This window comes from Corythoichthys intestinalis, chromosome 17 (assembly GCF_030265065.1).
Source record: "Corythoichthys intestinalis isolate RoL2023-P3 chromosome 17, ASM3026506v1, whole genome shotgun sequence".
NCBI classification, from domain to species: Eukaryota; Metazoa; Chordata; class Actinopteri; order Syngnathiformes; family Syngnathidae; genus Corythoichthys; species Corythoichthys intestinalis.
Genome location: NC_080411.1, coordinates 30,275,158 through 30,287,332, shown reverse-complemented (window position 1 = coordinate 30,287,332; position 12,175 = coordinate 30,275,158). Strand labels below are relative to the sequence as shown.

Below are 12,175 nucleotides of genomic sequence, written 5' to 3'. Positions count from 1 at the left end.
CGATCATATGAGAGAGAGTGAGAGAATGAATGTACAGTTAGGCCTGTCGCGATAACGAATTTTAGTAGGCGATATATTGTCTCATAAATTATTGCGATATGCGATATTATTGCCTGTTTTTTTTTTAACCTATTCAACCACGAATATAGTGACAATACATCCTAATAAAGCACCTATTAAAATGCAATAAATTGTTATTGTTAAATAAAACACAAACTATATTAAAATCTATAAATACTGTATTAAAAAAACACACAATGCATAATGAGTAATTTTAAAACTAGTTAGGTGCAGAATATGAAATATGTGAGAAACCCACTCTTATTTTTGTTGTCTGCCCATTAAAAGTGTTAATTTGATCCAAAATGACTGTCATCTTGTCTTGCAAAGTGCGCATGCAACAAATTTGAAGCCAAATTATTATCTTTTATTACATCATATTATCATTGCCAATCAGATTTTTCATAACGGTTGTCATTTTAAATTTATTCTTAGTGTAGAATCTGAAGTATATGCGATTGCCTCCAGAAATCTGAACATGGCATGCTTTTATTTTTAAATGTTCACCGGAAGTACGTTTACTAAGCCACTAACCGTAAGCTTTACACTCAGTAAAAAGAAACAAAATGCACTTCTCTTTCATCATGCATGTTGTATCAGTAACAGATTTTTTTCCTTTTGTTCGCATCACTTGCAATTTGCAAATTCTTTAATCCAGCGAGTTTTAATGTTTGATGTGTTTTAACCACAATTTCGCGTTGTGGAGAAGACTGTCAATGTTTTATAGCAGACTAAAGTGGGTAGTACATTGTCTTTTTTCCATTTGCCTCAATGTAGCAATGCTAACGTATTACAATGTTTAATAAAGAAGTGTTTCCTTATTTTGTACGTCTGAACTTTAATTCCATGGCGTGTTGATGGCCAATAAACATCTGTGAAAGCTACTGTGCAGCGTGCACGCAGCACATGCACGCATATACATATGCACGCACGCATTTACATTTGCCGTGCGATAATTTGACTTATTGCATATCGCGACAGGCTTATGTACATTACGGATTATTTATAGTCAGGGGTGCACATAAGTGGTCCGCATGCGCGCATGCGTACTGGACGTAGACAAAAGCGCTGGCCCTCAACGGCTTCCATACGCTTTTGCGTACCGATGGCTGACCACTGTATTTGCGGCGGACACGAGAAAATAACTTCTCAAAATGTCGAAGAGGCAGGCCACACTGAGTAATTACTTCCGTGTTCCCCCACCCCCGTCAAAAGACAAGACAGATGACAGAGACGTCACCCGAGCTACCGAAAAAAAGGACTTTTGCTGAAAAGTGGCTACAGGAAGTACCATGGCTAGAAGCAAATGATGCTCGCACGGAAATGCGGTACAAAATGTGCCGTGAGAATCCCAATGTCGCCGATAAGAGCAGCGCATTTTATGTAGGGTCAAAGAATTTCAGCCATCCAAACTTTGAAAAGCACGAAAAAAACAGAGAGCATGTGGCAATTAAGCAAACTATCGATGTCAGACATGGCCCCACTCGCCCACTGGCCCTAAGTCGCGGAATAAAGGTAATGAACAGCGACATGCACTGACAAACGTGTTTTTGCTCGCATTTTACAAAGCTAAACATGCACGTTCAATGAGGTCTTATGAGGAGGACATCCCACTTTTAAAAAGGCTTGGAGTTAATGTGGGAGCCGCATAATGCCCTTTATTTTGAATTGGTGCTTTTTATTTCTTTACATTTCACTTCAAAGTAATGGCAATTTTGTTGTGCCAGTTGATGTTAATCAAGCATTAATTGTTAATATAATTAATTAAAGTTAATTGGCTCTAAGTAAAGCTTGTCTTAAATTTATCGCATCAGGCGGGTCGGCTCTCAAGCTCAATGAGGACCAAGTCACATCTCCAGGTCCTCCTCTGAGAACCTGGGCAAAAAAATTATGTGCACCTCTGTTTATAGTATTTATTCATTATGTGTGTCATTTGGATTATAATTTTTATTTACTTTTTTATTCACTATTCATTAATGATCCAATGATAATGTATGTACTTATTGGGTTTATAAACACTTGTTGATATTATATATACAACCAAAACATGTATATTAAAAATGGGGCGTGGGGGTTGACAATACAACTTTACATATACCAACACTTTACGCGGTTGGTTTTGGTCCTATTATAAGATAAGTGACAGATCACTGTATTACTGTTTAAAAACTAATTTTTTTTTTTTCAAAATGGATCCTTCAATTCATAGCAGAAAACACTCAGGTGACTTGAAGTTCCGCTCTGAGACCCCCAATTTGGCCAAATTTCAAAATTATCCTATATGCATGTGTGATACATTCTTCCGGTTGAATCCTGCTTTGATCATTTTTATTTTTTTGTGCTCAATTTTTTTATTTGACTTTGTTAATTTCGCGTACTGTTTGGCATGCTTCCTTTGTTGTACTTTTTGTTAAATACAAACTTATTCGCTATCTCTGTTCTCCGAGTCTGTGATTGAGATTCACATAAATGGCTTGCCATTCACTACAGAATCATCCGACACAGTTGATATACGCAGGCGTCCTTGAATACAGTGCGCTTCTAATGCGTCACTCAGACAGAGTGCTCCTTAATGCGTCACAAAGAACAATTGAACACAAACATGTCACAAAGAACAACTGAGAACAAAAACATGACAGAAAAAGTTGTAATATTATGAAAACTGCTGAAGAGAAATAAGTCATATCCCGAGAATAAAGTGATAAAATTATGACATTAATTTAACATTTTTTGATTAACTATTCTTTGGGACAACAATTGAAAAGGGACAAAATACGCTGCTGACAGGTCTTTTTGATTCCAAGAATATAATCCAGTGACAGACAGGCCTGCTCGCTAAATATGGACGAGTGTGTCCATGCAGGCTAAATGACAGGGTAGGAGGCCCCTGCCAGCCAGCAGCGTGGACCGGGACTCTGCCTATACCCTGCAATTTACCCCCTCCGGTTGGGGAGGGGCAGCAAAAAAATGAGGTGGCTGACAGCAGAAATGAAGCTGTCACTCAAATGTCAGCTCAATCAAAAAAAAAAAAAAAGGGCAGGTGAGGTAAGGTCGTTACAGGCCGAAAACTACTGCTATGCTATTTAATCTCCCGGTTTGTACAACAGCAAATCCTCCAGTGCCAGTGCTGACCTGAAAATGGAGAAGCACTTACTGCAGTGCTGGCGGCCAGAAACACAGCTTAGCCCCGCTGCTAATTGTCCAAAGCCTCAAACGGCCGCCACCTGAGCTCCAAAGGCTCGTGGCCTTTTGCTGATCCAACGGAAGGCGCGTAGGAACATTTCCGCAAGGCCTGCCTCTATCAGATAAATAAGTTAAGACTCCCTCCAACTAAACTTGGCTTAAAAACAGCTTAGCGGCAAAGGAAGAACAATGGGAAGCTATCTGGAAGTTGAGTTAAGGCTTAAGGTGAAAACACCTCCAGTGTTTTTTGAGGTTTTAATCTCATGAAGGGATGACAGGTACACAAAATTTGAATGGGGACTATTTAACCACATTAAAAGTGTTCAAGCCATGAACTACAATACAGCACAAGTTTCAGGCACTTTTGTAGAAATGTTGTTTTAATCGCCAAATTATGTGGTACTTTGCTTAAGTAAGATTCTATAATTTATGAGTTTTTGAGTTATGCAAGTTTTCTGGCCAAGATGCACAGTGGCGCCTCCAGAAATTTTTCATAGGGGTGGCCAGATGGGGCCACTTAAAATCTTGGGGTGGCCAAAACTAAAAGCCATAATTTCAGGTTTTCATTATATTATTGCAGTAAAAAGGTCAGGGGAAAACTATCAGAAAGAGTTAAGGACATGGCTACTGGTATACTTTGGTGTATTGTGTAATATTTGATGTTACTAATGATTTAATGTGCATAGTCCATAACTGTCCAGTCAACATTTTGAGTTCCACAACAATTCTGTTTGTATTGTGTTATGTAAATATTAGGCATAAGGTGTACATTTAACAAGGGCTGTCAAACGATTAAAAATGTTTTAATCAAGTTTAAAAATTAATTAATTGTAATTAATCGAAATTCAAACCATCTCTAAAATATGCCATATTTTTCTGTAAGTTATTGTTGGAATGGAAAGATAAGACAAGACGGATATATTTTATATTATATATATATATATATATTTATTTTTCAGGGTTAAAAACTCACGATCTCTGTACCACTCCACACTTCACACTCGCTCTGTCCCATGCGAACAGATCTGGCTGCCTTCATCCCTTCAAAATCCGACTTTTGTTTTCCTGGGTGCGTTGAAAATAAATCGCTGCACGTCGCTGGCGTCGGTGCTCACACTGTCCATTGTTTTAGCATGTTGCCTCGTTGCCACTACTAGTTTTGTTTTGGGCTGTGAAGAAAACGCTAAGGAGCCTGCGTTACAGTGATTTTGTTAGCTCTCGCGTTGTTATGACACGCCCGTGACGATCGGGTAATGACAGCGACTAGTAGCGGTTCTGCCGAAATGAATAGGAAGTTGAGGCAACCACGACTGTGAGTTGTGCTTGTCCATATTAGATCATGCGTGCGGTCTCAGTCCAAGCGCGCTGTGTGATGAATGACAAAAGCGCAGCATGTGAAGTAAAAGCTAAATTATTATCCTATTAAGAAATGCATTGAACTAGGCATTAGAAGCCGATTCTTGTGCTCGCGATAGCTGAATTCTATCTTTACTATCGGTTCATTGAATACTTAATGGCTAATTACTGTCGAATGGTAAGTTTACTATAGATACAGCTGTATCTCTCACCTGTAAAACCGGATATCCGGTCGTATCGGTTTATCGTTCTCAAGCTTATTTCATACCACGGTATACCTTGAAACCGGTAATCGGCACATGTCTATTCTGCATAATATGTGGCTAAAAACTAGCAAACGAGGCAACAAAAGCGAATGCACTGAGAGCATCATACCTCGTGGAGAAGCGAAGCCAAGAAACCTTCCACAATTGAAGAACTCATTATGCCTACGACCAAGGATATTTGTTTTCAAGTTTTAGGAGAGGCAGCTGTTAAGAAAGGTTGATTTAGCTTATGGTGAGTTATATTTTTCCAGCGCTTAATCTTTATTTTTAGCCCCGTTGTGTTATATTTACTGTAATTTTCTACCACATATTGCCGGTCCGTGAAAAAAAGGCCCACATCACACCGGTACCCTTTAATAAAGTCAATGTATTGTTTAGTTCAATACTTCAGAAGATTTTTTCACAGTCCCCACACAGTTCAGCGAAGCTCAGAATCTGTCTGTGACACGTCAATCTTCCTTAATAGACTACATCCAGTGATTTTCTGAGTATCTCAGCCTGTTCATGAAAAGGTCAGAGGTCTGACAATGCTGTGACAGGATTGCTGATTGTTTGGTGTTCAACATTTTTTGACACAAATAAATATGACCTGACAAAAAATAAGTATGACATCCACCCCCTCCGGTCGTCTTTCATTGTCATTCTATAGAAGGATGGCGTCAAGTGCACTCAGCGGGAGTTACTCAAGCACTCGGAAACCTTGCCCTCCACCTCTTCCCGTTGCTCTTCCTTTTGCTTCTTTTGTGTCGGCAACGGGAGAGAAAAGTGGGCTTCCTATTTCGCCCCCATTTCTACCTGCCAATGTTGTGTCGCAGCCATTGAATGGTGGTGAAAATGCGCATGTGAGGAACACGAGCTTTCACCCTCTTATTTTCTACCGTGTTGTGATGTTTGTCACAAACAGACATGAAGTGACAACAGACTGAACAAGTGACGGACAGATGTGTGTCCTGTGGAGTAGGTGCGCTGCAGTCTAGCGCTGTTCTTTTTTTTGTGTATATCTGCTCACAGTCTATAATTCCAAACACTTGCAGTGGAATCATTTTGCTTTTACCGACTCGCTCTTGTAAAATAAGTGCAAATTACAGAAAAGGTTAAATATTGAGATGCTTTTCAGCATAATAGCGCACACAAGTGAGGGAAATGCAAATGTGAAAAGGGAGCGGAAAAAACAGACTCAAGATAAACGTGAAAGTGTAATCGTTATCACCTCGGGACTTCATGCCGATGAAACGGTTCTCCACGATGTCGATGCGACCCACTCCGTGCTTTCCTCTGAAACAGTCACACAGTGTTGACATTTCATTCAGTAAATACTGACTCATAATTTTCTGCTGTTTTACAAAATTTGACAAGAAATCATTTTGGACTTTAGTGTTTATAGTAGGGTTGTTCCGATCATGTTTTTTTGCTCCCGATCCGATCCCGATCGTTTTAGTTTGAGTATCTGCCGATCCCGATATTTCCCGATCCGATTGCTTTTTTTTTTTTTTGCTCCCGATTCAATTCCAATCATTCCCGATAATTTTTCATATACATTTTGGCAATGCATTAAGAAAAAAATGAATAAAACTCGGACGAATATATACATTCAACATAGAGTACATAAGTACTGTATTTGTTTATTATGACAATAAATCCTCAAGATGGCCTTTACATTATTAACATTCTTTCTGTGAGAGGGATTCACGGATAGAAAGACTTGTAATTCTTAAAGGATAAATGTGACTGTGTATATTGTGACTAAATATTGCCATCTAGTGTATTTGTTGAGCTTTCAGTAAATTATACTGTAGCCATTTAACTGTTCTGCCCAAATGCATGATCGGAAGTGGAACCATGACTGTGCGTAGTGGCATCAATTGATATATCTTCTCTGCGTTGGGAAATAACATAGGGTGTTAAGAAAAAAAGGTCAACTACTACCTTGCTTACCCACATTGCTCTCCACGATATTTCTAATTGTTGAAAGAGGGATTGTGAGGCTTTTGCCAATTAAAAAAATGCTCCAAAGACTGCCAAAATTCACTTTACTCATTTTACGCTGCCTTTTAGTAGTAGTTTTTTATTTTTATTTATTTATTTATTTATATTCTATTTGTTATAAAATGCAATTTTTATGTATACTTTTATTTCCGATTTTGATTGTCTTAAATGTGATTTTTATGATCTTCATGTGATGTAAAGCACTTTGAATTGCCTTGTGTTGAATTGTGCTGTATAAATAAATTTGCCTTGCCTTGCCTTTTAGCTCTATATATAGGTAAAACGCCATTATAATTTGAACGCGACAAAGTGTGAGTACGTCGTGCAGCGCATGGGTTAATTGCTTTAAATATATTAACGTGATTCATTTTTAAAAAATAATTACTGCCGTTAACGCGATAAATTTGATAACCTTACTTTAAGCCAAAACTAAAGACTCTGGATGAGTGTAAGGCATTTTGTCTATGACGTTAAATACAAATAGAAGACGATTTAATTAAAATATACATATATATTAAAAAAAGGCATGTCCGATATTTTTTTTCCGATTCTGATACTTTGAAAATGACGTGATCGGACCCGATCCACATCTTTAGTTTACAGAGTATGTACTTCTTGTTAACAAATGACATTTTCCAAAGACAAAATTATGGTATTTCTAGAAAGCGTTTTTAACAAATGGCATTTTCCAAAGACAAAATGATGGTATTTCTAGAAAGCGTTTTTATGTATATGGAAAATTAGAGGAATAAATAAACATGAGGAAATTCTGGCACTTTAAGCTCAATAAGATAAATACTAGGGCTGGCAAACGATTAAAATTTTTAATCGAGTTAATCACAGCTTAGAAATTCATTAATCGTAATTAATCACAATTCAAACCATCTCTAAAATATGCCATATTTTTCTATAAATTATTGTTGGAATGGAAAGATAAGACAAGACGGATGTATACATTCAACATACTGTACATAAGTACTGCATTTGTTTATCATAACAATAAATCCACAAGATGGCATAAACATTCTTTCTGTGAAAGGGATACACGGATAGAAAGACTTGTAATTCTTAAAAGATAAATGTGAGTACAAGTTATAGTAATTTTGATAGTTTGTATATTGTGACTAAATATTGCCATCTAGTGTATTTGATGAGCTAAACAAAATGTTTGAATAGAGTTTGACCAAAGTCTTAGTATTATTTTGCATAGCTATTTTGATTGCGAATGCCAGCTCTCTTTGCATTGAGCGCTTTTCTTTTTGTGAACATTTTTTTTTTTTTTTTTTTTTTTAGATAGGAATATTATTTCTGTTGTGCTTTCACTAATGATACTCTAGCGCAGGGGTCACCAAACTTTTTCCTGTGAGGGCCACATAACCTTTCCCTTCTCTGATGAGGGGCCGGGGTCAGTTGGTAACAGAAAAAGTGTGACGATTGCAGGAGTGCCTAAATGTAAAAAATTATTGTTTTTCAGATAGCCACAATCAAATAACCCTTTCTGGATTCTTCACGGAAAAAAAGTATATAATATAATATAATATAATATAATATAATATAATATAATATAATATAATATAATATAATATAATATAATATAATTAGGGCTGTCAAAATTATCGCGTTAACAGGCAGTAATTAATTTTTAGAATTAATCACGTTAAAATATTTGACGCAGTTAACGCACATGCCCCGCTCAGACACATTTAAATGACAGTTCAGTGAAATGCCCACATGTTAATTGTGTTTTATGGAGTTTTGCCGCCCTCTGCTGGCGCTTGGGTGCGACTGATTTTATAGGCTTCAGCACCCATGAACATTGTGTAAGTAATTATTGACATCAACAATGGCGGGCTACTAGTTTATTTTTTGATTGAAATTTTTACAAATTTTATTAAAACGAAAACATTAAGAGGGGTTTTAATATAAAATTTCTCTAACTTGTACTAACATTTATCTTTTAAGAACTACAAGTCTTTCTATCCATGGATCGCTTTAACAGAACGTTAATAATGTTAATGCCATCTTGTTGATATTATTGTTATAATAAACAAAAACAGTCCCTATGTACCGTATGCTGAATGTATATATCCATCTTGTGTCTTATCTTTCCATTCCAACAGTAATTTACAGAAAAATATGGCATATTTTATAGATGGTTTGAATTGCGATTAATTACAATTAATTAATTTTTAAGCTGTAATTAACTCGATTAAAAATTTTAATTGTTTGACAGCCCTAAATATAATATAATATAATATAATATGATATGATGATATATATATATGATAATAAAAATAAATAATAATAACACTTTGAATTAAATAGATAATAACCAAATAACCCTCTCTGGGTTCTTTACAGAAAAAAGCCAGGGAATAAATAACAATATTGAAGAAAAAAAAAAAAAAAAAAATCTTCAGGGGGCCGGACCAAATGTGGAGGTGGGCAGTATCCAGCCCGCGGGCTGTAGTTTGGGGACTCCTGCTCGAGCGACTTAACTGTTCTTAACCACCCAAATGCATGATGGGAAGTTGGGCAACCATGACTGTCAGTGGTGGCTGCAAATGGTATATCTTCTTTGCGTTGTGTGCAATACAGGGTGTTTAAAAAAAAGATCATCTCCCGTCATTCTTCCCCACATCGCACGCCACAATAGCTATAATTGTTGTGAAAGAGATGCAAAGCTTATACTAATAAATAGCATGGCTCCAATGAATGCCTGTGTCCACTCCACTCGCTTGACTCTGCCTCTTAGCTCTCAATATACATAAAACGGCGCCATTGCAGTCTGTTCGCGGCAATGCGTGAGTGGGTCATTCCGCGCATGCGTTAAATGCGTTGAATATTTTAACGTGATTCATTTTTAAAAATTAATTACCGCCTGTTAACGTGATAATTTTAATAGCCCTAATAAATACACAATAAAAGGAAAAAAAAACCTTACCCAATCTCATTTAAAAACACAAATATTTCCAAAGGGGTGTGTTTGGATATTCCTTCTTTCACACTGACCACCTTGACAGGCACTCCTGGAGGGGAACCAGAAAAATAACAATTTACCAAATTATGACAACCTAAGTGAAATATATAATCACAATGTGGGATTTCGTTTAAGCTGTGCTCCAGTGATTTCAACATAATGAAGCACACTTTTCCAGAAACATTTCTCAAACCAAACTAGCTTTTTTTTTTTTTTTAAACGCAGGAAACGGCAGCGGCGAGACTTAAGTGGGAGTGCAATTTACATTCATAAACGTGCTGTCAGTAACATGCTTTATAACATCAGTCAGACGATTCACCTTTTTCTGGACAAAAAAAAATGGATACAATAACATAAATCATTTCAATATATTTCCCATTTCAACTCTGCTTTTCTACAGTGAATATAATCAAGCTGAAATACAAATTTATAATAAAGATATTGCGATCAATCCTGATTGAAATCTCCAAATCCTGTTAAAAGTCATTCATTTTCAAAATACGCAATGTGCATCACCCTTGATGTGTATTCTGAAAAAAAATACATGCATTAATATTTTACAAATTTAGGACCATATAATAGTACAAGATGTGTGGACATGCACATACTGTACACACAGCTACACGGTAAATATATCAACACACATGTACAGACATATACACCCACATTTATACACACTGTACACACATATATACAGTGATACCTACAAACATATTTATCTGGATCTTTGAAAAAAAGACCCAGATAGTGTTATGCTGTTCTTTTTTTTTTTTTTGAATGGGATTTCTTCGGCGCGCCACACAGCCCGAACCGTTTGACCGATAGGCACCATTCGAATATCGAAACGACCGGAATTTTCACACGATGCAGGGAATTTTTCAAACGATCCAGAGAAGTTTTCCGTTCGCTCGTAAACGCCGATTTTTGGAATAAAAAACACATTTTCAAAATGTATCTAGTCCTACAATTTTTGACCAAATAACATAATTTGGACATCAAAAATTCCAGGACGGTGCGGGCATAAAAGTTGTATACAGAATTTGAAAAAAAAAACCTTATACAGTTCCCCAGAAATTTGCCAAAAACGTTCCCATTCATTTTTAATGGGATGCAACATTGGTTCAAATTTCCCATTCACTTCCAATGGAATTTCCAATGGAATTTACAGTGCATTGATGCCATTGACGGACATGAATTTCGATTCTATTGCTATTCTATTGATTCTATTATTCGATGCCAATGTACTTTGACTCCATTGACGTATATGAAAGTCGATGCCATTGACGGCCGTGGACGTCCAAATTTCCCATTCATTTTCAACGGCATTTACAGGGGTGCACATAAGTGGTCCGCATGCGCGCATGCACACTGGACGTAGACAAACGCGCTGGCCCTCAACGGCTTCCATACGCTTTTGCGTACCGATGGCTGACCACTGTATTTGCGGCGGACACGAGAAAATAACTTCTCAAAATGTCTGAGTAATTACTTCCGTGTTCCCCCACCCCCGTCAAAAGACAGACAGACGACAGAGACGTCACCGGAGCTACCGAAAAAAAGGACTTTAGCTGAAAAGTGGCTACAGGAGGTACCATGTCTAGAAGCAAATGATGCTCGCACGGAAATGCGGTACAAAATGTGCCGTGAGAATCTCAATGTCGCCGATAAGAGCAGCGCATTTTATGTAGGGTCAAAGAATTTCAGCCATCCAAACTTTGAAAAGCACGAAAAAAACAGAGAGCATGTGACAATTAAGCAAACTATTGATGTCAAACAGGACCCCACTTGCCCTATGGACAAGTGGCGGAATAGGGCGGATTAAAGGTAATGAACAGCGACATGCACTGACAAACGTGTTTTTGCTCGCATTTTACAAAGCTAAACATGCACGTTCAATGAGGTCTTATGAGGAGGACATCCCACTTTTAAAAAGGCTTGGAGTTAATGTGGGAGCCGCATAATGCAATTTATTTTGAATTGGTGCTTTTTATTTCTTTACATTTCACTTCAAAGTAATGGCAATTTTGTTGTGCCAGTTGATGTTAATCAAGCATAATTATTAATATAATTAATTAAAGTTAATTGGCTCTAAGTAGAGCTTGCCATAAATTTATCGCATCAGGCGGGTCGGCTCTCAAGCTCAATGAGGACCAAGTCACATCTCCAGGTCCTCCTCTGAGAACCTGGGCAAAAAAATTATGTGCACCCCTGGGCATTTACTTTAATGCCATTGAAGGCCATGTTTGTCGATTCTATTGATGCCAATGTACTTGGATTCCATTGACGCAAATGTAAGTCGATGCCATTGACGGCCATGAACGTCCAAATTTCCCATTCATTTTCA

The 12,175-nt window shown here is 37.3% G+C and overlaps 1 protein-coding gene across 1 annotated transcript in view; it reads right to left on the bottom strand.

The window, feature by feature from the left end:
* The window catches only part of ass1 (argininosuccinate synthase 1), a 227,648-nt gene that overhangs the window by 23,869 nt on the left and 191,604 nt on the right, over nucleotides 1-12,175 (bottom strand). Inside the window, exons 10-11 of the mRNA XM_057818992.1 lie at nucleotides 9,796-9,880; nucleotides 6,076-6,140 (exon numbers count right to left, since the gene is read on the bottom strand). Coding sequence (XP_057674975.1) covers nucleotides 6,076-6,140; nucleotides 9,796-9,880 — 150 coding nt within the window. The remainder of the gene's footprint in view (nucleotides 1-6,075; nucleotides 6,141-9,795; nucleotides 9,881-12,175) is intronic.